At 42.5% G+C, this 27,933-nt stretch overlaps 1 protein-coding gene across 1 annotated transcript in view; it reads left to right on the plus strand.

Annotated features, from left to right (window-relative positions):
• Positions 1 to 6,006, plus strand: part of LOC120997692 (allantoinase, mitochondrial-like) — a 52,072-nt gene extending 46,066 nt beyond the window's left edge. The window contains 3 exon segments of the mRNA XM_040427919.1: positions 4,828 to 4,860; positions 5,491 to 5,562; positions 5,564 to 6,006. Of these exon segments, the coding sequence (XP_040283853.1) occupies positions 4,828 to 4,860; positions 5,491 to 5,562; positions 5,564 to 5,653 (195 nt within the window). The 3' untranslated portion in view covers positions 5,654 to 6,006.
• The last annotated feature ends 21,927 nt before the right edge of the window (positions 6,007 to 27,933 follow it).

A 27,933-nucleotide genomic window follows, 5' to 3' on the forward strand; every position in this document is an offset into this window, starting at 1 on the left:
CTCATCCCGCAAAAAATGAGACCCTACCTAAGATAATCACCCAAAAACTGAAAAAACTATCTGATTTTTTTTGTTTCAAAAATGAAATCATGTGTAAAACTTACATAAATAAAATAATTGTATACATATTAGGTATCGCCGCGTCCGTGACAACCTGCTCTATAAAAATACCACCTGATCTTTCTGTCAGATGAATGTTGTAAACTAACAAAAAAAAACTGTGCCAAAACAGCTATTTCTTGTAACCTTGCTCACAAAAAGTTAATATAGAGCCACCAAAAATCATATGTACCCTAAACTAGTACCAACAAAACTTCCACCCTATCCCGTAGTTTCTAAAATGGGGTCACTTTTTTGGAATTTCTACTCTAGGGGTGCATCAGGGGGGCTTCAAATGGGACATGGTGTCAAAAAAACCAGTCCAGCAAAATCTGCCTTCCAAAAACCGTATGGCATTCCTTTCCTTCTGCTCCCTGCCGTGTGCCCGTACAGCAGTTTACAACCACATATGGGGTGTTTCTGTAATACTACAGAATCAGGGCCATAAATATTGAGTTTTGTTCGGCTGTTATCCCTTGCTTTGTACTGGAAAAAAAATATTAAAATGGAAAATCTGCCCAAAAAGTGAAAATTTGAAATTGTATCTCTATTTTCCATTAATTCCTTGTGGAACACCTAAAGGGTTAACGATGTTTTGTAAAATCTATTTTTAATACCTTGAGGGGTTGTAGTTTCTTAGATGGGGTCACTTTTATGGAGTTTCTACTCTAGGGGTGCATCAGGGCGGCTTCAAATGGGACATGGTGTAAAAAAAAACAGTCCAGCAAATTTGCCTTCCAAAAACCTAATGGCATTCCTTTTCCCTTCTGTGCCCTGCCGTGTGCCCGTACAGCAGTTTACGACCACATATGGGGTGTTTCTGTAAACTACAGAATCAGGGTCATAAATAATGAGGGTTTTTTTTTGCTGTTAACCCTTGCTTTGTAACTGGAGAAAAAATATTAAAATGGAAAATCTGCCAAAAAAGGGAAATTTTGAAATTGTATCTCTATTTTCCATTAATTCTTGTGGAACACCTAAAGGGTTAACGACGTTTGTAAAATCAGTTTTAAATACCTTTAAGGGTTTAGTTTCTTAGATGGGGTCACTTTTATGAGTTTCTACTCTAGGGGTGCATCAGGGGGGCTTCAAATGGGACATGGTGGTCAAAGAAACCAGTCCAGCAAAATCTGCCTTCAAATGCCTTCCAAAAACCGTTATAGCATTCCTTTACTTCTGCGCCCTGCTTTGTGCCCCATACAGCAGTTTACGACCACATATGAGGTGTTTCTGCAAGCTACAGAATCAGGGTCATAAATATTGAGTTTTTTTTGGCTGTTAACCCTTGCTTTGTAACTGGAGAAAAAATATTAAAATGGAAAATCTGCAAAAAAGTGAAATTTTGAAATTGTATCTCTATTTTCCATAATTCTTGTGGAACACCTAAAGGGTTAACAACGTTTGTAAAATCAGTTTTGAATACCTTGAGGGGTGTAGTTTCTAGATGGGGTCATTTTTGGGTGTTTACTTCTAAACTTCTAAGCCTTGTAACGTCCCCCAAAATAAAATGTCATTCCCCAAAATGATCCTAACATGAAGTAGACATATGGGAAATGTAAAGTAATAACTATTTTTGTAGGTATTAATATGTATTATAGAAGTAGAGAAATTGAAACTTGGAAAATTGCTAATTTTCAAATTTTTGGGCAAATTTGGTATTTTTTTTATAACTAAAAATGATTTTTTTTTTAACTCCATTTTACCAGTGTCATGAAGTTACATATGTGACGAAAAAACAATCTCAGAATGGCCTGGATAAGTAAAAGCGTTTAAAGTTATCACCACATAAAGTGACACTGGTCAGATTTGCAAAAATGGCCTGGTCCTGAAGGTAAAAATGAGCCCGGGTCCTTAAGGAGTTAAGTGCAGCTCTAGCTGTAGAGCCGGGAAGCAGTCAGTCCGGCTCACTCGCCACCACATGCTCAGATATCTTTTCCTGAGCTCCAGATCACTCTCAACTACGCTCTGATGCACACAGTGTGAGACGTAGTACGTGGAGACACACACTATGACCTGATGTGCTCATCAGGTCATAGTGGAGAGCGTGTCAGACCTGCAGAGTAGCAGGAGCCCAGTGCCTGATCAGGAGAGGGGAGAATTTTTTTTAAATGATAGAACTGAGCATGGGGGTCTGATCTAAGCATGGGAGGTTCTGATCTGAGCATGGGGGGGGGTCCTGATTTGGGCAATGGTTGTCTTAGCTGAGCATGGGGGTCTGATCTAAGCATGAGGGTCAGATCTGAGCATGGGGGTCAGATATGAGCAGGGGGGGTCAGATCAGAGCATGGGGGGGGTCAGATCAGAGCATGGGGGGGGTCAGATCAGAGCATGGGGGTCAGATCAGAGCATGGGGGGGGGGGCAGATCTGAGCATGGGTTGACCCAGGGCCGGTGCAAGGATTTTTGCCGCCCTAGGCAAGATAAAATTGCAGCCCCCCCCCCTCCCCCTTATCAGATGATCTGCCCATATCATGACATCACATATGTTCCACCCCTTTCTCAGCATTTAAATTAAAAGACACTGCTATGTTTCCCTCAGGGTTAATCAAGCTTCTTGTAGCTGTCTCCCTGACAGCCGCTAGAGGTGCTTCCGCGATTTTCACTGTGAAAGTTACAGTGGTTAAGACGCGGAACATAGTTTTGAATGCTGTGCGCATGCGCATTCACAGCTGAGAGGAGGATCGGGGAGAAGAGTTTCCCAGTGCCGGCGCTGGAGAAAGGTTAAGTGGCTGAAGGGGTTTTAACCCCTTCAGCCAAGTGGGAGGGCGACACGAGGGTGCCCGCACTCCTAACAAACTATATAGTGGCCAGGAAAATGAGTTGTTTTTTCCTGGCACTATAGTGCTCCTGTAACACCAGTACTGCACAGTGTCTTTTCTCTGCAGGAACAGGCTATATACACCAGTTACCACTACATTGAACTGTACTGGTTCTGGGACTATAGTGTCCTTTTAATGTGAGTAAATTTGTTTCCAATGTAGTATTAATAACTAAACAATTAAATAATAAACCATATTGCATTGTCTACTTACCACAGGACAATAAGAATATTTTTTTTTTTTTATCAGACCTCAGATCAGATGAAAAATATTTTTTTTTCTCTTATTTTTCTTTGTTAAAAACTAGGTGCATCTTGTAGGGCGAAAAATACGGTGACTCGTGTTGTTAAATGTATAGCTTGTGGCTCCTGGTAGTCATACATTTTTTGGGGGGGGGGCTCTTTGTGTCTGTAAGGTTGGCTACCCCTGCTGTAGAATATTTTCTGTGGGACAACTCCTTTAAGTTGGTAGCAGGTGGAACTAGCACCTACACATGCCAACAATAATATGATATGGACCATTGCTCAAAATTGCATTATCCAACCACAGAAAGAAAAAAGCAGGCCCAAAGTAAAAATACCACATATTTATTTAATCCATAACGACATAAAATACAAAAATCAGTATTGCTGAAAAATATTAGAGGGAAAAATAAAAAATCCCACCTGGGCGGTTGCAACCCACATCAACCACAGGATGTGTATAAAAGTACATACTCTGTTATTAAATTACAGAGTATTGAGAAATAAAATAAATAGATACATCTATGTAAATAAAGCTGTGGGGACAAGGATAATTAATATAAATATAGTGACAAAATATAAGTCACATCAATAATTGCTTATGGACACATACCCTGAAAATGTAGTACCGCCCACTGCAGGAAGAATGCCCTTGTGTGGCACTACATTTTCAGGATGTCTCAGGGTAGGTTGTCCATAGCATTGATCTTTATTTTGGATCTTTCAGGTGAATATTATAGTATTTACTGTGTTAGCAGAGCTTATTATTAGATATCTTTGTACATTGGGCTGTGGGCCACTGGCTCATCTGATTATCTATGCAATTATTGATGTGACTTATATTTTGTGACTATATAAATATATATTAAATATCCTTGTCCCCACAGCTTTATTTGCATAGATGCTTCTTTTTATTTCTCAATACACTGCTATTTAATATGGGCAATCTTTTTATACATATTCCTTAAATGTGTGGGTTGCACCGCCGGGTGCACTCTATATTGGTGGGATGTTTTATTTTCCCTCTAATATTTTTCAGTAATACTGATTTTTATAGATTTGTATTTTGTGTCATTATGGATTAAATAAATGATGTGGTATTTTTACTTTGGGCCTGCTTTTTTCTTTCTGTAGCAGGTGGAACTATCTGTATACAGCATCTATTCTCTGTTTATATACCATTCCACATTGTTAACTAAGATAATTCATCTACATACAAGACCAGGATTGTACATATCTCTGCAGTTATACTTGATTCATACACTAATAGAGAATCCACTAGGCCTCAAACTAGTTTCAGTTTTATTAATTATGGATTGTTTTCCACTATTTATCGCTGCTAGAAATTTACATCTAAAGTGCATATGTATGTAGACCATATGGCTGCTATGGGTCCAGGGAACAAGAAGGCCCATGTTAATGTTGGTCCTGTCCCCTAACAATTAAAAGACTACATAGACACTGCAACAATTAGCAAACAAGGGTGGAGAACCAGCATAAGGGTCATTGAAAAGGGATGGGAACAGCAAACCATCTGGTCTGGTTGGAATTACCAGCACATAAGGAGGGTCCACCATCTCTGCTATAGGGCTCAATTACCGCTATGTATACCCCTGAGTGATCCGCATGTACAATGTCTTACTACTCTATTTCTTGGCTGTTTTCTAGGTGCAAGAGAAGAAAATTCATCATAAGAACAAGGTATTGCAGACAGTTTGCGGCTTTGTATATACTGTAATTTGTCTCTAGCTCCATAAGATACATAAAATACATATGCTACACATTGGAATAATAGAGGATGTTTGGTAGGACTGGGCACTGCTTATCTGTATAGCTGGGTTCATTGGAGAGTTTTAATTATGTTTGCGATTCAACTCAAAGCCTTTATTCGATGTGCCACTGCCATGGGATTTGTAGTTTCTACTGCCCTGGTTATGTGCCACAGATTAGCCCCCATTCAACGGGACTCATCCATGTTTGGTTACCCACCATGGTTTCCACATAGAGAAACATGTCAAGAGGTGATACGACACTGTATTATGTCCACGCGGAATTCCCATTGAAAACAAGGGGGTGCCGATTTTGCACCGGATAGTTCAATGGTTCAATCGGAAATAGCTAGAATACAGCAGTTCTGTCACCTTTGAGGTTTGACTCTCCAAGCTAAAGTTGACGGACCTCCAAAGACTTGAATGGGACTTTACATGGTCACTTTACGGATCGGCCATATTTGTCATAGTTGTATCGCTCACGCCTGTGGTTATTGTAATATTGTTGGTCACACATTTGTCTAACCTGAAACTCAAAGCAGCGTCATCCTGTGTTTTACAGCTCACCCCCTATCTGGGATTCCTTCTTTGGGGAGAAGTTGTGGCAACTGTTATTCAGGGGACTCTGGTCTATCACAAAAGGAAAGCATGTCCTCCAACCTACAGGAGAGCTGATTCTCATTCGCACTATGGACCCGCCTGAACCTGATGCTCCCTATTACTGAATATCCAAACTCTCTATACACTTAGTGGACAGGAGCTTCGTTAAGCAATAGTCTTGCCTGTCCTCGTACTGTATCTTGTAATGTCCGCTTGTACACTATATGATGAAATGCAGACGTCAGGTTATCTCTCATGTGACCGTTAGGGTCATTCAGGCGACCGTATCTGTTTTGCAGTCCGCAAAATACGGATACCAGCCGTGGAACGGAACTGCCAGCCCTATGATTAGAAATGCCTATTCTTGTCCGCAAAAAACGGAAAAGAATAGGACATGTTCTATTTTTTCTTGGGGCCTCGGAATGGAAGTCCAGATGCGGAGAGCACACTGGTACAAGAATAAGGAGGTACGGATGCAGACAGCACACAATGTGCTGTCTGCATCTTTTGCGGCCCCATTGAAATGAATAGGTCCGCATCCATTCCGCAAAATTGCAGAATGGATGCGGGACACAAACATACGGTTGTCTGAATGAGCCCTCATATGTCTCGCCTCCCTCAGCATTCAACAGTCGTTTACCAGGGCAGACATCGGGGCAGATTTACTAACAGTGTCAAAGTGTAAACTAGACCGGATTTATCACGGGGGCAGATGCTGGATGATACTCCGGGGCACCTGTGGCCTGTCTAGTCTATCTCCTGTCAGGTGGCCTTACTTGGTGCCAGAATTGTGTCTCTAAATTTAGGCGCATATTAAGCCCATACCCCTCTATCACTAAGCCCAAAGGCAAAAAAATTTCAGCGACACTTAATAAATGTGGCAAATGACCTCAGACAGATTGGTGACGCTTCTACCCCAATGTGCTCCAGTCAATGGAGCTTATTTTATCAAACTGACGAACAGTAAAACTGTCTTTGTGTCCATAGCAACCAATCACAGCACAGCTTTCATCTCTTCCAGTGCCCTTGAAAAAATGAAAGCTGGACTGTGATTGGTTGCTATTGGCAACCAAAACAGTTTTTCTTTCAGTGTTACTAAACCTGCCCTATGTCTTCTGTCTTTAACACATGCTCCTCTGGAATAATTCACACGGTTTTGCTTCTCTTCACATCTTTCCCTCACAATCATCCCAACGTCCATGTTTTGTGAGATGCCATCATTTAGTTATCATGTCCTGGTAGTTCCTGAACGCCTTCCCTTTCTTATCCTGTACCTCCCTGTGATGTGACATCAGTATAAGGACCGTTGTTTTGGTCCGCGTCCGAGCCGAAGTTTTTGTGGCTCGGATGCGGACCCATTCACTTTCAACGGGGCCACAAAAGATGCGGACAGCACTCCGCGTGCTGTCCGCATCCGTTTGCCTCCGTTCCGTGGTCCGCAAAAAAAAATATAACCTGTCCTATTCTTGTTCGTTTTGCGGAAAAGAATAGGCAGTTATATCAATGGCTGTCCGTGCCGTTCCGCAAATGGAGGAACGCACACGGACGCCATCCGTGTTTTGCAGATCCGTAATTTGCAGACCGCAAAACACACACCGGTCATGTGCATGAGGCCTTAACCAGCGTATTTAATCACTTCACATAAAATGTCCATGGTAATGGTAACACAACATATATATTATTCCAAAATCCCTAACAGAATTGCTTTATCTTCCTAGTACATTTTATTACTACTGATTTACTAAAATAAATCTGCAAAACCCCCATATTGTCACAATATACTTATCTTAAAGGGTGTATTCTGGTTTTAAGAAGTTATCCCCTATCCATCTGGTGGTAACTATCACTGGGGGTCAGACTGTTGGGACGCCCACTGATTTTAAGAATGGAGGGATTCATACCCCAAAATGAATATAACGGCTGGCTGAGCATGCGCTGAGCCCTCCATTCATTCTCTATAGAGATGGAGCCAAGAGCTGTACTCAGCTATCTCCCCCACGGGGCAGCACAGTGCATGCTCAGCCAGGCCGCTCCATACATTTGGGGTACAGGGCCCCTGTTCTTGTGATAGGTGGCGGTCCCAGTGTTCAGACCCCACCAATCTAATCAGAATTGGTCAAACTATGTTTTGAGACAAAAGTTTTTAGAGTCCATGTCCTGGTGGCTTCATGTAACGTTTTCTCCCTAATGGTGATTGTCAATAGCAAAGTACAGTATGATCCTCAAGGTGAGCAGACACCCTCAGCTACATATGGGTTCCAGCAATCGAGACATAGAGACACCAAAACAGAAGCAGTTGAATAAATGAAGCTGTCCTGGCTTCCCCCCAAAAAACAGAAACCTTACCTCATGATGGGAGTCATCAGGCCTCACAGACACATTCACCTGCCGGAGCAGCCATGACAGGATGTGACCACACCACTGGTAGGACGTCTATCAACGTGGAGTACACAGGAGGTTTTCATAAAAACTATGGAAAATACAACAGAGCAGCATTAGACAGAGGGATGAAGGCAACAAACCTGCCCACTTCTACTACAAATACCAGTAGTCAATGACAAAAACAGCAAAAATATATCATCACAGAATATTACATATATGCTTGTCCAGTAAACAATAGTGAAAACAATGACGAAAACAAGCAATAATATCAAATATCATTATTTCTGAATATTAATCATACATACGGTACTTGTCCAGTAAAAAATGACAAAAACAGCAACAATATAAAATGTCATCATCCCAGAATATTACATATATACATATCCAACATGTAAACTTGTTATAAAGATACATAAATGAAGTGTATCATCGGGGGCCGATGTTCAGGTTTTCATGGAAATGATCACTAATCCATTATATATTCATTGAAACAACTTTATAGAAATGAAGAATGGTAATATCATGTCCTGATAAACTGCAAAACACACGCATGATTAACATCCTTTACAAGGGCTGTCTCAGGCTGTTTGGTAATGACGGCAGGTCTCTTAGCTTACAGAGATTGGGAAAATCAGGGCATAAAAGCCCTGCCCCCGGGAACGCCTGGAAATACCCACTTGTGGGCTGGGTTTGTATTAGCCCAGCCCATTTTTGGCCGGGGACAGCACAAATTTGCCAGGACTGTCTCTGAAAATCAGGGACAGTCCCAGCAAATTCGAGACAGTTGGCAACTATGATTTTGGCAAATCTGTTTTGTTGCGGTGGCAGCAGTACCTAATAGTGTCATTGTTGTGATAATCTTTAGTCTGCAACCATTTCTAAGGAGGATATTTTAAAGAAGCATGCTCTACCTGGTATCCAAAATCTCTGAAAGCAAGATAAATCGAATTACCAAACTACTGTAGTACCACTGTAACTTCAGATTTACTTATCAGTGGGCAGTTCTTAAAGGGGTTTTACATTAATTACGGTATACTCTCTATGTACCATAGCCTGCTTGAACTACTGAAAGAGTCATACTTACCTGCTACCTTACACCCCGGTCATGTGTCTGGTTCTCGCTCATCCATCTTCCAGTCCCTGGCTTGTATCCTTCCAGCTAGGGCATGGACATGGTCATATATCCCACTGCTACCATTAGCTGCAGCATCACAGGTGACCATGTCCATGAATGGAAGAAAACAAGCCAAGGACTGGAAGATGAATGGGCAAGAACCAGCACACAGGGCTGGAGCGTAGGGGAGCAGGTAAGTAATGACTCTTTCAATAGGTCAGGAAGATTACGGGGTATAATTAAAAATAGTATAATTACCGGAAAAACCCTTGAAAGAATACAACCCCATGCCATATGATTCTTATCATAAGGAGGTTCTAACAAACAGCATCTCTCTCTGATGGACCAAATCCATGAATTAACTATATTTGGGAAGCAGGTGATTTTCTCTATTTCTGAAATTATTCATTAGAACTTTTGACCTAATAAGATTAAATAAAATTAAAGGTACCCTATTACTCCTCTAATAGCCCCCCTAATATTTAGATGTGCCACCCCCAATCAAGGCATACCCACTTTGATGCTAACTGCTATGCAAGTCGCTGAGAGATCATCTTATAGCTGATTTTCGACAGGTAAGCAGAATAGGAGAGCCCAGACCACTGAGAATATCTGGATGCCCCATGTGCTATATGTGGGATGGTCCTCACTCTCACTGTATCAGTCTATGAACAACAGATGTAGCAGCTTTAAATGTTCCATTTTCATTTATCCAAAAATGACATATGGGGTTGTGATGTTTCGACTTCTCGTTACAGCTGGGTCTATTTCAAACGAAAAACAACCCAGTATAAGTATTAGATTGTCTCCTCTATCAATAACTTATTTTTAGATCTTCCATTTATACTTTATCAGTTAATTTTTTAGGATCCACTTAATCTGGTTTTACCCTCCCATATCCTGACTGATTGCTGAAACTCTATTATCTGTAACACAGTCCCCAACTATAATGAATCTTTAAAGGGAGTCTGTCACCACATTTGAGAATATTAGACCGATCAAATAGGTTATATGTGCCACCCAGAACTTAAAAACGGTACCTTTGTTGTATGTAACTGAGTTTTCTTTTAGCCGAAAATGAACTTTTAAGATTATGTAAATGAGCCCTCTCAAGTGCCCAGGGCGGCGTCTCAATCCTCCGAGCCCCCAGGCAGCACCTCCTCAACGGCTCATAACCCCGCCCTCCGTGTGCCTCTGCCCGCCCGTTTACTCCCCTCCTCTGTCCTTTTCCCCTGCAGCTGCGCGGTCAAATTCGTAGCGGGCGCATGCGCAGTAGGTATTGCGATGCCCTGCCAGGAGCGGGCATCGCAATTGCGCAATGCGCCCGCTACAAATTTGACCGTGCAGCTGCAGTGGAAAAGGACAGAGGAGGGGAGTAAACGGCGCGGGCAGAGGCACACGGAGGGCGGGGTTATGAGCCGTTGAGGAGGGCTGACTGGGGCTCGGAGGATTGAGACGCCGCCCTGGGCACTTGAGAGGGCTCATTTACATAATCTTAAAAGTTCATTTTCGGCTAAAAGAAAACTCAGTTACATACAACAAGGTACCGTTTTTAAGTTCTGGGTGGCACATTATAACGCTATTGATCAGTTAATATGCTCAAATGTGGTGACAAGACTCCCTTTTAAAGGATTTTTCTGAGAGTTAAATATCGATGTCTCAGGATAGGTCATCTAGTGACCCTATCCTGATGTAAATGTCTCTTTTCTCATATTTTTTATTTTGGACCAAACCGCCATGACAAATTCTTTTATTGATGTCTCATCTGATTTAGGACATTCTCTTTCCTCTTCTTCTCCATTGGAACCAGACCACCATAACAACTTATTTCATCCACTTCTCGTCTCTGCACAGTTTGTCACATAGATATCTTAGATTCCTCACTTTTAAATCATCCTCCCCACCCTGGTGTACCAACAGTGTCATTCTGCTACCACCCCCCAAAACTGTGCCTGCTGTTCTTCCCAAAGCCCCTTAATACTGTACTGCAGAAAATAGTAACCCGGTAATAATGTCCTTATATGTGCCCCCAGTAATATAATGTCTCCTATAGTGGCCCAGTAACAATAATGCCCCTAGATTGCCCATATAATTCCCCCAGTAATAATAATACCCCCATATTGTGCCTCCAGTAATTACTAATGACCCTTAATAATGCCCCCAACAGTTCTTCCATCAATAATAATGTTCCCTTATAGTGCCACAACAATAATACCCCATAATGTGCCTTCAGTAATAAAAATACCCCCTATTGTGCCACCAACAATAATAATGCCCCCTATTGTGCCCCCAGTAATGTCCCATAATGCCTTCAGTAATGTCCCTAGAGTATACTGTAGGTGCTATAATGTGGCCTTAGTGTGGACTCGTCTGCTGGGAGCACTAATATTTGGAACAATCCAGGTACTCTTGTAACTACTGCTGGGCAGCTTTTAGAGATGTAGCTAGAACCATATGCAGTGTGACTAGGGCTTTATAAGGTGAAACTGGCGCCAGGGCTGAAATATAAAAAATTTTAAAGCACAATATGCAAGTTTGCTTGATGAGGCGTCAGAACAGCAGTAGACATTATTGAAGCTACCGAAAGTGTAACGGCGGGCACCGAAGGCGGCCTCGGTCTCCCATCAGCAACAGACACTGCTGCTTAGCTTCGGGAGCGAGGATCTGTGTTTGGCCTCGTTCCCAGGGTGGCTTTGCTAGATGGGAGGCTCCCTGCTCCTAGGTCTAGCCTTGAGCGCCGAGCTGATCACTCGGTGCTCGACTTGTTTGTCTGTCGGTCATGTGATGCTGGCCATGTCAAATGACCCTCACTCCCCACTATAAATACAGGCGGTTCTGCTGGCTACAGGTTGCCTGTGATTTTCGTCCTATAGGGCTGTGTACTTTATTGTTATTAAGCTACCTCTGGAATTGAACCTCGATCGCCTCTTGACACCTCTTCTGCCTGCTCCCTGTACCTTGATGCTACCTCTCGGATTTTGACCTCGGCTTGTTTACGGATTTGTCTTTGCCTCTTCCCTTGTTCTGACGTGACCTCCTGTACTGACCTCGGCTAGTTGACCCGCCTCGCCCTTACTTTTTTGTTCTACCTCTTGTCCGCTTAATTGTAACTTCACAGTGGCTGTCCTCCTCCCTGCTGTCTCTTTCTCTCTGCTTGCACTTAGTAGGTTAGGGGACTGTCGCCCAGTTGCGCTCCGTCACCTAGGGCGGGTGGTGCAAGTAGGCAGGGACAGGGGACCGGGTGGCAGCTCAGGGGGTGGCACCTCCGCTCTATCTTGATTCCAGTGACTCTACCCGTGACAGAAAGGCTATTAGTAATGACATTCATTCAACATTACAGTCTCTGCCTCCAAATGGGTATATGGAGCAAATACATTTATTTACCGGAACAGTAAATATAGACATGGACTTTAGTTTTGTTGTCTCTATAATGTATGAGATAACTTTTAGGTATTCCAGTTCAAGTGTGAGACAGTTTAAATTATAAGTTCACCAGGACACAAACAAGGGGAGTGATGGAGGTGTGTGGGGGTCGAAGCAGATCAGAGTGTATGGTGGTCTGTAATCTGCATAACGAAAACTATAAAAACAGCATAGTTATGAAAGTCTAACACAGAGATGAAGGCTTGGTGGTTACAATCAGTCTCTTTACAGGCAACTGCCTTGGCGGTCTCAAAGTCTCGACTGGTGGCAACTGAAATCCCCACTACTGCTCTACTCAATTACACAAATTGCTCTGGGTTTGTAAAGGGAAGCATTAGTCAGTATGTATATACTGTATACTATATAATAAGAAATGCTATTTCAAATATACCCTGTGAACCAAGTACCAAGTGCTGTGTGTGTATAGCTGCCTTAGTGACAATTGTGTTGTAAACCCAGCCCTCTGAACTGAACTGGTCCACTACTCCAATAGGGGCAATTCACACAGTTTTTTTTTGCAGGCAGAATTTCTTGCAGATTCTGTGCTAAAGGCCACTTGGCAGCCACATGTAAACCACCTTCCTGGATTCAATAGGAGGCCAACAGTCTATAACAATGACCAGGGCATATCATTTATAGGCATGGTCTCATGCATAATTCACAGCCGCATAAATGGCAGCAGAGCCTCTGATTGAAAAAATAGGAGGTGGTTTCTGTGTGGCCTTCTGGAGTGGAATCTGCACTAAATACTCCTGTTAAAAATACCATGTGAAACCGCCCCAAATAGATTTTTTTCAAAAAAGATTAGAAAAGAGAAAAATATTAAAATAGACAAATCACCAGGTCCAATGGTGTCCACCCTTGTATCCTAAGAGAAGTAAATAATGTAATAGACAGACCTTTATTTTTGACATTTAAGGACTTGGTCTGTTCCCACAGGACTGGCCCTTAGCAAAAGTGGTGCTGATATTTTAAAAGGGGTCAAAAAACTGAGCCCAGAAACTGAAACTACAGGCCGCTAAGTTTAAAATTTATTGTGCTTACCCTGTTTGAAGGTTTTCTAAGAGATACTATCCTGGAGAATCTCAATTAAAATAAGTGTATAACACTGTATCAAAATGACTTCATGAGGGATCGGTCTGGTCAAACTAACTTGTCAATGGATTTCATATATCTTGAGCTCTCCAAAGCTGATACTGTGCCACATAAAAAGGTTAGTACATAAAATGAGAATACTTGGACTGGGAGAAAATTTCTGTATGTGGGTAAGTAAGGTTACTTTCATATTAGGGGCAGGGGAGTCCAGCAGGCTGTTCGGCGGGTGAACAGCCTGTCGGATCCGTCCTGGCACTAGTTCACGTGTGCCCCGGACTGCCGCTCTGTCCCCATTGACTATAATAGGGGAGGAGGCAGAGTTTCGGCGGCAGCACGGCAGAGCACGGCGAGAGGCAAGCCGGACTCTAAAAACTACGCATGCAGTACTTTTCGTCCAGCTGCCTCTCGCCGTGCGCTGCCGTGCTGCCGCTGGAACTCCGCCCCTGCCCCATTATAGTCAATGGGGACGGAGCGGCAGGTCCGGGGGCACTCGTGAACTAGCGCCAGGATGAATCTGTCAGGCTGTTCACCCGCCGAAACAGCCTGCCGGACTCCCCTGCCGCTAGTGTGAAACTAGCCTAACTATCTCAGTGATAGAAACAGAGGTTGGTTATTGGCGGTACACACTCAGATTGGGTCACTGTCACCAGTGTGGTACCACAGGGGTCAGTATTGGCTATTCTCTTCAATATTTATTAATGATCTTGTAGAAGGCTTGCCACAGTTAAATATAAATTTTTTGTCATGATACTAAACTGTTTAAAGTAATTAACACAAAGCATATACTGCTTCAGATGGATCTGGATAGATTGAAGGTTGGACAGAAAAGTGGCAGATGAGGTTTAACACTGACAAATGTAAGGTTATGCACATGGGAAGGAATAATGCAAGTCACCGTACATACCAAATGCGTAAAACACTGTGTAACACTGACATGGAAAAGGAAATTTAGTTGACAGCAAACTTAACTGTAAAAACCAGTGTCAGGAAGCTGCTGCCAAGGCCAATAAGATAATAGGGTTCATCAAAAGTGGATAGATGCGGTGATAAGAACATAGTCCTGCCGCTTTACAAATCATTAGTCAGACCACAGATGGAGTACTGTGTACAGTTTGGGCTCCTGTGAACAAGGAAGACATAGCAGAGCTGGAGAGGGTCCAGAGGAGGGCAAATAAAGTAATAGCTGGAATGGGGGCAACTACAGTACCCTGAAAGATTATCAAAATTAGGGTTATTCAGTTTAGAAAAAAGGACGACTGACTTGAGGGGAGATCTAATAACTATGTATAAATATATCAGGGGTCAGTACAGAGATCTCTCCATCATCTATTTATCCCCAGGGACTGTGACTGTGACAAGGGGACAGCCTCTGCGTCTGGAAAAAAGAAGGTTTGTACACAAAACATAGAAGAGGATTCTTTACGGTAAGAGCAGTGAGACTATGGAAACTCTCTGCCTGAGGAGGTGGTGATGGTGAATCACTAAAACAGTCCAAGATAGGAGTTTTCGCCTCTTCCCGTGGATCAGCCTTGCCAGTTAACAGACTGAACTGTATGGACAGGTTTCTTTTTTAGTCTTCCAAATCAAGTAACTGTAAGGCCTCTTTCACACGGGCAAGAATTTCCACGCCGGTGCAATGCGTGAGTTAAACGCATTGCACCCGCACTGAATCCGGACCCATGAATTTCTATGGGGCTGTGCACATGAGCAGTGATTTTCACGCATCACTTGTGCATTGCGTGAAAATCGCAGCATGCTTCTCTTTGTGCGTTTTTCACGTAACGCAGGCCAATAGAAATGAATGGGGTTGCGTGAGAAAAGCAAGCAAGTGCGGATGCGGTGCGATTTTCACACACGGTTGCTAGGTGATGATCGGGATGGGGACCCGATCATTATTATTTTCCCTTATAACATGGTTAAAAGGGAAAATAATAGCATTCTGACTACAGAATGCATAGTAAAATAGGGATGGAGGGGTTAAAAAAAATAATAATAAGAATTTAACTCACCTTAATCCACTTGTTCGCGCAGCCGGCATCTCTTCTGTCTTGTTCTTTAAGGAATAGGACCTTTGATGACGTCACTACGTTCATGACATGGTCCGTCACATGATCCATCACCCTCATGGTGATGGATCTGTGACTGACCATGTGATGAGGTAGTGGACATCATCAAAGGTCCTTTTCCTCACAGATGAAGACAGAAGAGATGCCGGCTGCGCGAACAAGTGGATTAAGGTGAGTTAAATTTTTTTTTATTTTTTTTTAACCCTCCAGCCCTTTTTACTATGCATTCTGTATTCAGAATGCTATTATTTTCTCTTAATAACCATGTTATAAGGGAAAAATACAATCTACACAACCTTGAACCCAAACCCTGAACTTTCTGTGAAGAAGTTCGGTCTGGGTACAATATCTCAGTTTTTTATCACGCGTGTGCAAAACACATTGCACCACGCGCGATAAAAACATGACATCGGAACGCAATCGCAGTCAAACTGACTGCAATTGGGTACCTACTCGCGCGGGTTTGCCGCAATGCACCGGGACGCATCCGGACTAATCCGGACACGCTCGTCTGCAAGGGGCCTAACTGGGCTGTTCCCTAATAGCCATCATAGATTTATCCTCTACCTGGAATTGGATCAGCCAGACAGCAGGTATTCACTGTGTTCAATGCTGACTTTCGGTCATGCACAAGCCACTGCACTTGCGCCACACATAATGTCCCTCTGTCAGTGTCAATCAACACTGAATTACTAGTAGTAAGTTAGGGGTAATGTATTATAAGATATATTGCTAATTTTTGGCGTATATGTGTATATAAATAACTTAGGCACATCCTACGCCAGCGCAAGGGGTATTAAGATTGGAGTCTAGAACGCCGGTCTTAATAAATGACTCCATTAGTGTGTTAAATGTCAGAGTGATGTTTGTGTGGGCACAGCCGACAGTATAGGGTGCATTCACACGTCCGCAGTGTTTTGCGGATAGGCAAAACACTGGGCCGGCACCCCAATAGAAATGCCCTATTCATGTCCGCAACTGCGGACAAGAATAGGACATGTTCTATTTCCTTTGCGGAGCGCAGACCGGAAGTTCAGGGCCACAGACCGGAAATGCTGATGCGGACAGCACACTGTGTGCTGTCCGCATTTTTCCGTCCCCATTTAAAATGAAAGGGTCCGCACCCGTTCCGCATAATTGCGGAACGGATCCGGACCATAGTGCGGACGTGTGAATGGGACCCTTAGTAGTAAGTTACTACTGACAGCTGTGCCTAGGACTGTGCATGCACCGCACTGTCACCAATTAGTGACATTCAACAGACTGTCGTACCAGGCTACTGTGCCGCACATAGCTTCACTCTGTCAGTGACTGACATGAAGTGCAGGCAGAGTTGGCCAGGTGTCCACTGCATGTGTTTGCACTGTCCACAACTTTATCTGTGTCCTAAAGATTTTTCTCTGTCTTTCCACATATTCAGTTTTAGATCAAATAAAAACAAAAATAAGCCTCCAAGAAGCATAACGTATTTCTGGTCTAACTTATCTACATATTACGCATCCTTCAGCAGATCAGAATAACAATTTCTGTAGCGGGATACAGGGCTTCTTGAACCATGTACTGTAGGACTAATACATGGTGTTGTTTGTGGGCACTCCAATAAAAGCGATCCATCCATGAAGAAGCTGTTGAAGTATTCTTTTCTGCTGTGATATGTTATACCTGTAATTCAGAAGAGAAACCGGGTTACATGAGTCTGGGACTGAGTGCTCTCCATACAGGCTATTGATTGTTAAAAAAATATATATCATATGTTTATGTACCCCAAAGTTACTCCAAAACAAACTACACCTCAAAGAAACATCCTCCAGCTCCATCAATAGAACATGAAAAAGTTATATCTCTCAGAATATAACACAAAAATAAGTATTTAACAAAAATGCTTTTACTGTATAAAAGGGGTAAAACAACTCTAAAAAATATATAAACTTGGTATCACTGTTATTGTACTGACCCGCAGAATAAAGTTTCCATGTCATTTGCAGTATACTGCACTCATTTATACTGCATATCAAAATTAGGGTTATTCACTTTAGAAAAAAGACGACTGAGGGAGAGATCTAATTACTATGTATAAATATATCAGGGGTCAGTACAGAGATCTATCCCATCATCTATTTATCCCCAGGACTGTGACTGTGACGAGGGGACATCCTCTGTGTCTGGAGGAAGAAGGTTTGTACACAACATAGAAGAGGATTCTTTACGGTAAGAGCAGTGAGACTATGGAACTCTCTGCCTGAGGAGGTGGTGATGGTGAGTCAATAAAGGAATTCAAGAGGGGCCTGGATGTATTTCTGGAGAGTAATAATATTACAGGCTATAGCTACTAGAGAGGGGTCGTTGATCCAGGGTGTTATTCTGATTGCCTGATTGGAGTCGGGAAGGAATTTTTTATTCCCCTAAAGTGGAGAAATTGGCTTCTACCTCACAGGTTTTTTTTTTTGGCCTTCCTCTGGATCAACTTGCAGGTTAACAAGGATGGACAATGTCTTTTTTGGCCTTATGTACTATGTTACTTACTATGTGTACAATGAACACGTAAAAATCAAAACCCAAACAGCAACGCAGAATTACCGTAATTTTTTCTACTCTCCCCCCTCCCTGAAAAAATATTATTATGCACCTACAGTGTGGAAAATAGGTATTTCACACCTATATTGCTTTCCCACCTACAAAGAATGGAGAGGTCTGTAATTATTTTTTTATTTCAAACAATTTATTCAGATCAGGATAAATGTACAAAATCCTTTTAAAGAAAGGATAACACCAATGATAATAAATATCATCAGATATTATTGTCAGTACAATACATCTTAGGCTAATACTGTATCTGAAGTCACAAATGAACTATGCTGTCACTCGTTTCCAATACAGAAGTATAGACAAAACCTGGCATCCTGATCTATTTATTACTCCTCTTTTTTTTGCAAATATAACTCCCTCCACCCAAAAACCCATTTCCCTGTACTGTGGATTCCATCGCCCCAAGTCCATGACAATAGTCTGCCCAAGCGATTGACCTGTTGTTCTTTGAAGAAACCATGTCGTCCCTGTAAAAGGGTTGTAATACTTCTGAATCTCATATTCTGTGAGAGAAGTCTCAATAAATGATCGCCATTTTTTAAAGAATTGCACCGTGGCCTTTTCCTTGTTTCTTTTAGTTTCCAATCTTTCCATGTACATCACTCTCTTCAGTGTCCCCTATCACCTCCTCTTGTTGGAATTTGAGGTTGGTTGTAGCCATTTTCTTTGAATGTGCTTCTTCGAGGCCAATAGGGCAATGTGTGGGCCCTTAGTCGTTACAATTACCATGAGCTTCTGCTTCCTGTTTACGGGGTATGTAGTGGAAAATACATTGTTGAGGAGTTTGCCCCAACTCCCCACCTTCCAGACCTTAGTGACATAATCACAGACCTCTGTCCAGTAAGGCTGTAGCTTGTTTTTTGCGCGGACAAGTTGTAGTTTTTAATGGCGCCATTTTGGGGTACACAATAACTTTCTGATTAATTTTATTCACTTATTTGGGGAGGGAGATGGGAACAGCAATACTGGGCACTGCGTTTTTACGTGATAAATCTTACGGCGTTCCTTTTTTTCGGTATAAATAACATAATATTTTTATTCTCTGGGACAGTATGATTACAGTGATACCAAATACATATACGTAGTTATTTTACATTTGACTACTTTTTTTTGCAATAAAACCCCTTTTTTTAAGAATATAAATATTTTTTGCATTGCCACTTCCCCAAGACCCATTACTTTTTTTTTTTTTTATATGGAGTTGTGTGAGGGCTTGATTTTTTGGGGGACGACTTGTATTTTTCATTGGTAACATTCTGGAGTAAAATGGCACTTTTTGATCGCTTGTTATTAGTTTTTTTGATGGCCCACTAAGAATAATTAGCAATTCTGCTTCTTTTAAAAAAAAATTTTTTATGGTGTTCACTGTAGGGGATAATTTACATGATATTTATTTAGTCGGGATCGTTACGGACGTTTGGCAATACCAAACATATGGGGAAGATTTTTTTTTGGCAATTTTTTTCATGAAAAAGCGTATTTTCCCTGGAAAAAAGCGTAATTTTATGGGATTTTTTTATTGAATAAATTAGTTTTTCTTTACTTTTGAACTTTTTTTTTACACACACATCGGCACGATCGCATTTGCAGCGGTGCCGATGGGAGACAGAGGGAGTCCGCTCCCTTTGTCAGCACTTTACATGCGGCGGGCGCAATTGGCCGCGGCATGTAAAGTGTTGTTGTGGAAATTTTATTAGGATGTGTATTTAATATATTTTGTATGTCATCATGTCTCTCAGTGTCAGGGTAAACCATTGGAGTGGATATCTTCCTGTGCATGTCCTGTCACAGCTGCTGGGCGCAATGGTCGGCGAATGGTCCATGTGCTAAGCACTGGGCTGTGGGCCGGGGGAGATGATGTGTTCAGCAGAGCAGTGTTTTGTTGGCTGATGTTTGGACAGCGGCGAGGGCCCCCCGCGCAAGACGCGGGATTTATTGGGCTTGGCGTGAGATGCATTTGTTAAGAGAACAATATAATGAAAGGAACGTGCGTTTATTGTCTCTAGTGCGCCTGATCGGCCGCTGGAGATAATGACGTTGTCCTGTAAATAAACATGCATGAGGATCATAGTAACTTTATCTGGCATTGATCACTGAGCAAGGCTGGATAAAATTAGCTCCAGTGGTAATGGTAGATTATTGCATACATGTGTTTGTTGGCTAGGTTATTCTAAATGATGGTGTCTTGTCTTCCTATGTCATCACTTCCTGTATGTCATCACTTCCTGCATCCTTGTTATGGGCCAGCCCCTTTTACACCTTTTGTGAGTAAATAAAAGAAACAGACTGGGCAGGAGGAAGGGCAGTTGCTCAGCAGAACTTAACATGAAAACACCTTTGGCTGACTGCGGTTGAGATTTTTACCTTTCCTTACACAAAGCCTGATGAGAGCGGATTACAACTATTAATATTTCTACAACAGTGTTAAACAGCCCGGATCGGCACTCCTGCCGTTCTGGGCTGTTAGAGCAGGGCCGCGGATCTCATGTAAGAACGGGTCCCCGCTCCCCGCTGCACGAGGGACCTGTGCAAGTGCTTAGATGGGCCGCCGTAAAAAAAAGCGGCGGCCCAGCCTAGGGCCCCTTAGTGACCGCCCGTAAAAAATTTAATTCTCAAAGTGGGCCAGATTATCTTTCTCCCCTAAGGATCTCACCTGAGAGTTACAAAAGGAGGGAAGTTGTAGGCATTGCAGCCAATGTTTTGACAAAAGCTGGAATTTATCCTGCAATTCTTGACATGAGCTTATCTTTTCTTTGATCCATTAAGGACATCTTGTAATACTCCAATCCCCTTCTTCTTCAATTCCCCATACAACTTTGTGGATCCTGTGGGAAGGCTGGGAGAGACCATAGAGGCATGTATGCCAAAACATACATCGGTAATTTGTACATCTTGCAAATATATCTCCACATTGCTAATGTATTGGTAATCAATATACTTTGTTTAGCAGTATCCAGGGAGTAGGACTCGTTTAATATGTGGCTCTGCTTTAGGTCAAACAGTTCCACTAGTGCTTTTTCTAATTCCCCATTAAAGAAAGTGAGAGGTATTCCAAACCCAATCCCTGACATGCTGGAATAGTGACGCTAAATCATATCCCCCCAAATTTCAAAAGCATAGTTTATTATATGGAATACGGGGAAGTTTTTTTCTTCCACAAAAAGTTTATGAATGCTGTTTGTATATTACAGATGTCAGTATGCTTCAACAACAGTGGTATGGTTTGTAGTGGGTACAGTAGCCTGGCGAAACTGGTCATCTTTATCAAATGAGCCCTTCCAGAAGAGACAGTGGCAAATCATTCCACCTATCTAATTCTTGGACTATTTTATTTAAAAAGGGGTATAATTCAATTTATAAAGGGATGTAGGAATCCTACAGATCTTAATTCCCAAATATGTGATGAAGTCCGACACTACCTCCACCTTGCTGAAAGCCTGTAGCTCCGAGTTCCTGCCCATTAAGGGTAGCAGCTGACATTTAGTTATATTTATTTTACAGTTGCAAGAAAAAGTATGTGAACCCTTTGGAATGATATGGATTATCTGCACAAATTGGTCATAAAATGTGATCTGATCTTCATCTAAGTCACAACAATAGACAATCACAGTCTGCTTAAACTAATAACACACAAGAATTAAATGTTACCATGTTTTTATTGAACACACCATGTAAACATTCACAGTGCAGGTGGAAAAAGTATGTGAACCCCTTGGATTTAATAACTGGTTGAACCTCCTTTGGCAGCAATAACTTCAACCAAACATTTCCTGTAGTTGCAGATCAGACGTGCACAACGGTCAGGAGTAATTCTTGACCATTCCTCTTTACAGAACTGTTTCAGTTCAGCAATATTCTTGGGACGTCTGGTCGTGGAATCGCTTTCTTGAGGTCATGCCACAGCATCTTAATCGGGTTGAGGTCAGGACTCTGAATGGGCCACTCCAGAAGGCGTATTTTCTTCTGTTTAAGCATTCTGTTGTTGATTTACTTCTATGCTTTGGGTCGTTGTCCAGTTGCAACACCCATCTTCTGTTGAGCTTCAGCTGGTGGACAGATGACCTTAAGTTCTCTTTGCAAAATGTCTTGATAAACTTAGTACTTCATTTTTCCTTCGATGATAGCAATCCATCCAGGCCCTGACGCAGCAAAGCAGCCCTAACCATGATGCCCCCACCACCCATACTTCACAGTTGGGATGAGGTTTTGATGTTGGTGTGCTGTGCCTCTTTTTCTCCACACATAGTGTTGTGTGTTTCTTTTCAAACAACTCAAATTTGGTTTTATCTGTCTACAGAATATTTTGCCAGTACTGCTGTGGAACATCCAGGTGCTCTTGTGCAAACTGTAAACGTGCAGCAATGTTTTTTTTGGACAGCAGTGGCTTCCTCTGTGGTATCCTCCCATGAAATCCATTCTTGTTTAGTGTTTTACGTATCGTAGATTCGCTAACAGGGATGTTAGCATATACCAGAGACTTTTGTAAGTCTTTAGCTGACACTCTAGGATTCTTCTTCACCTCATTGAGCAGTCTGCGCTGTGCTCTTGCAGTCATCTTTACAGGACGGCCACTCCTAGGGAGAGTAGCAGCAGTGCTGAACTTTCTCCATTTATAGACAATTTGTCTTACCGTGGACTGATGAACAGCAAGGCTTTTGGAGATACTTTTATAACCCTTTCCAGCTTTATGCAAGTCAACAATTCTTAATCGTAGGTCTTCTGAGAGCTCTTTTGTGCGAGGCATCATTCACATCAGGCAATGCTTCTTGTAAAAAGCAAACCCAGAACTGGCGTGTGTTTTTTTATAGGGCAGGGCAGCTGTAACCAACACCTCCAATCTCATCTCATTGATTGGACTCCAGTTGGCTGACACCTCACTCCAATTAGCTCTTGGAGATGTCATTAGTCTAGGGGTTCACATACTTTTTCCACCTGCACTGTGAATGTTTACATGGTGTGTTCAATAAAAACATGGTAACATTTAATTCTTTGTGTGTTATTAGTTTAAGCAGACTGTGATTGTCTATTGTTGTGACTTAGATGAAGATCAGATCACATTTTATGACCAATTTGTGTAGAAATCCATATCATTCCAAAGGGTTCACATACTTTTTCTTGCAGCTGTATATCCTGTGAATGATCCATATTTTGCAATTCACTTAAGATCATATCTAAGTGATCTGCTGGGGTATCTAGGAACAGCAGCATATCATCTGCAAAGCATGTCAACTATATTTCCCAGGAACCTACCTTTCTACCTTGATATATACTAGATGTCAGCAAATATATTGCCTAACGGCTCAAGTGCTATATCAAACAGGAGAGGTGATAATGGGCATCCCTGCCTAGTCCTTTTATGGAGATGGATCAGAGCGGACAGGAACCCAGGGAGGCCAATCCTGGCTTGTGGGTTTGCATATATTGCTCGAAGAAAAGTCCGGAAGCATCCGTGAATACCCATCCGGTCCAGAACCATCCCCAGCCACTTCCAATTAACGTTATCGAAGGACAAAAAAGCCAGGCCCACACCTGTCACATGACCCCCCTTGGCCACCCAATCCTGCACTGCTAAGACCGTTCGTATATTGGTGACCGCTGATCCTCCTTTTACAAACCCTACATGATGTTGTCCTACCAAGTTTGGTAAAATATTTGCCAGACGGTTGGCCATATTTTTAGATGAGATCTTTAGATTTTGATTAATCAAAGAAATTGGTCTGTAAGAGCTCGGGTGTGTGGGGTCTTTATTGGGCTTAGGCAAAACATTAATATTGGCGTCATTTCCTGACTGCACGATAGCTTTACCTTGTAGTATGGCATTAAAGAGTGAAACCAGGTGGGTATGATGTCTTTACCTAAACCTTTATAGAATTCAGCTGGATATCCATCTGGTCCTGGGGCCTTTCCATTATTAAAGGATTTAATGACAGAACTCTCCTCTTTATCAGTGATTAGGGCATTTAAATGAACTAAATCATACCCCATCTTTGCATCATATCGCCCTTGGGTGTAGAGACCCTCAAAATATTGCCTAAAGACCATCAGGGTTTGTCTAGGATCTTCTAGAATAATACAGTCAGCTGATTTAAGTTTGGGCATTAACTGCTGGGGTCTGTTCACTAACCTGGCTAATAATTTGCCTGTTTTATTACCATACTTAAAAAACTCAGCTGATCTGCCATCAGCGTAAATCCTTTCTAATTTCTTTGAGTAGTGATCGAAATTGTGTTTCGTTGTTACCCACTGTATTTTATTCTCTTCTGTGGGACATCACAAAAATGACGTGTATAATTGTCTCAAGGCTTCAGTTGCTTGTTGGAACTTAATTCTCGCCTCTCTTTTAAGGGCTGTGTTGTATGATATGATGTTACCACGCAACACAGCCTTTGCAGTGTTCCAAAAAAGAGCTGGGTTTGTCATATGTTGTTCATTGTTTTGGGCATACTCCCACTACAAACCCAGGAGTTTTCTAATAAATTCCTCCATCCGTTGATAAATGTCCCAAAAGGCGCCAGACAAAATCCAGACCCTCTAGGTCTCATCTCCATCAACTGTACTAAAACCGGGCATGATCAGAGATCACCCATATCCCCCAATCCCGATCTCCCTTTATTTTTAGTGACAAAGGATTAGAACTTAAAAAATAGTCAATCTTAGACCAGGCCTGTTGGGAATGGGAGAAATGTGTAACTCTCTCTAAGGATTAAAGTGGCGCCATACATCTATAAGACCTGTAGAATTTTTATCTCCTACCTTAACATCAGTTATAGTCCGTTTCCTGTCGTCCAGTACCTCATGGACCGTGTTAAAATCCCATCCCACCAGGATCATACTCTCTGATTCCTGTAGTATGTCTCTTGCTAGCGTGGAAAAAAAGAGGTTTAGCATTAGTATTAGGAGCATATATATGATATATTATAAGGGTTCCTACTGGCGTCTCCATGTGACGACTTAAGATAATGACCCTTCCTATCTTTTTCTGGTTCAACATTTTAGACTGCAGCTATTTGCGTATCAATATAAGCACCTCCGTCTGTCTTCCCACCCAGCACCTCAGCAACCCATAATCATTTCATTCTCCCAAAATCTTCTTCCTCCAGGTGAGTTTCTTGTAAAAAGGCCATGTCAGCCCTTAATTTCTTAAGATGTTCAAGACCATCATTCTCTTGTGTGGCGATCTTAGGCCTTTTCACATTCATGTGATCACTCGCATACTACACCATGACTATATTTTCGGTACGGGAGCAACTGAAGGGTTTTGGCAATCGACAGCTGCACAAACAGTATAAAAGAAAACAAGAGCAAACATTGACAGTCATCTAGTGTTTCTTCCATTTTCTAATAATTGCACCAACAGTTGTTGCTTTCTCACGCCAGGCTGCTTGTCTATTGTCCTGTAGCCCATCCCAGCCTTGTGCAGGTCTACAATTTTGTCCCTGGTGTCCTTAGACAGCTCTTTGGTCTTGGCCATGGTGGCAAGGTTGGAGTGTGACTGATTGAGCGTGGTGACAGGCATCTTTTATAGAGGTAACAAGTTCAAACAGGTACAATTAATACAGGTAATGAGTGCAGCGTAGGAGGGCTTTTTAAAGAAAAACTAACAGGTCTGTGAGAGACAGGGTTCTTGCTAGTTGGTAGGTGATCAATACTTATTTCATGCAATAAAATGCAGATTAATTATTTAAAAATCATACAATGTGATTTTCTGGATTTTCTTTTTTAGATTCTGTCTGTCACAGTTGAAATGTACCTACGATAAAAATTTTAGACCTCTCCATACTTATTTTCCCCACTGTATGTTCTCCACACAGGTTACAACCAATTTATCATCCAGCATGAGCTGCTTGTAGACTACCATCTACAAGCTTAGTAAATCTGCACTATTGTGTCTAAACGTTGCCTATAAATAAGATTGTTGTGATGATGTTTAATTGAGTGTGTAGACTCCATAAGCTAATAAACAATGTTCAGAAGGAGGTCCGCTTATGAAAGTTTGCAGTGGACTAGAAAGGAGCGAATTGATTTGTACAAATCAAATTGTCTCATCAAAAGTTCTTCAACTGTAAGGGCCTGTCCCTGCTGCTGAAAAAACTCACCCCTCGGCCCTGACAATCTAGATCCTGCTTTGCTGCTTTGAGCAGCAACCTAAGTGCAATAGCTCTGCTTCTGCTTCCAGAGTAGAAACTGTTCATGCGCCACGTACAGCGCATGCACAGTTGCTGCAGACATGCGATTGTCAGGGACAGGTAAGCTGACCGGCCCTGTCAATCAGACGGCAGGGGTAGCTCTTCAGCAGTGGGGACAGCCTCTTGCAGGTGAAGAACTATTGTTAATGAGACAAATTGATTGGTACAAATCAATAGATCAACTGATTGGCTCATCACTACACCATATCCGGTGCATGAAAATCTCATTACTCGCAGGTTTTGGCAGTCTGTTATTCAGGACTAAGGGCCGTTCTGTCACGGTCACGTACACACACACAGGGGGGAGGATAGTGATCACTGCGCTCCACCCTCACCCCTGGCCCTGCCTACTTGCCTTGCAAGTCCTGATGACAGGAGACAACTGGACGGCAGTCCCTAGCTTAGAATACGTGCTGGGAGGACAGACAAGACAAACAACGGATAGTGAACGGACCGAGTTAATACCAAGAGAGCAACGAAGTACAAATGGAGTAAGCAGAGAATAGTCAGGAGAAGCCGGGGTCAAATACCAGGAGAGTAATAAAGTACCACACAAATGAAAAAGAACAGGTCAGGTCACAAGCCGAAAGTCAAGCCAAGAGGTCACGTCAGGAATTAGGAGCAAGCAGTAGCGGGTCAAAAACAGGCACGGGTCAAAATCCAGATAACGCAGGGAACACAATAACAAATAGCCTAGGACAATTAATCACAAGCAACCTGTAGCTAGCAGGTTGCCTGTTTATATACTGAAGGGCAGGGGTCATGTGACGTGGCCGGCACCACATGACCTCCCACCATGACAGTAGCCGAGCGCCGAGTGCCCAGCTCGGCGCTCAGCGCTCAGCCCCTTGAGCACTACTATGGGAACGGGGGACGCCGGCCGGACAGAGAGGAAGCTTCGCCCCCCGTTACCCCAGAAACCAAGATGACGAGCGTCTCTCCGCTCGGTGCTACAGCAGGACGCGGCGTGCGTGTCTGCTGCCGTGTCACACCAGGGCACTGGCGGCGCAGGAGAGGAGAATCACGTCGCTGGCGTCCTGTGACACGTTCATTATTAAAAAATTTGCCTGGTCAGCCATCAGTGATGCTTTACCTAGAATCCACTGTAATGAGTAACTTTTTACTTGCGTTTTAGCTTCAGGTTACTTATTACTAAACTTCACACCCTGTCCTTTAAAATAACATGACATTTGGGAACATGTAGACATCATACTGGTACATGTCACCTAGTTTTATGTTTATGTATTACCCCAAAATGCCATCATTTTATCTGCAATGTTGAGATAAAGATTGATTAACTGTCTGTTTTTCCCAATACTCAAATATTTGGCATGCTCGGAGTCCTTGGCATAATATTCACTGTCGCCGCACATTCCCAACGTAAAAGCTGTTTTGTCAGATGTGTACAGGTGTAATGTCCCTAGTGTTACAGAGCGCAGGTCAGACACCTGTGACCCTGAGGTCTGTGGGAGTGACAGTGTGTGACAAATCAACAGAAGTGTGGGGGAGGGCACCATAGAAATGATGCCCGGGCTGTAGGGACACACAGACTG

This window comes from Bufo bufo, chromosome 4, assembly GCF_905171765.1.
Source record: "Bufo bufo chromosome 4, aBufBuf1.1, whole genome shotgun sequence".
NCBI classification, from domain to species: domain Eukaryota; kingdom Metazoa; phylum Chordata; class Amphibia; order Anura; family Bufonidae; genus Bufo; species Bufo bufo.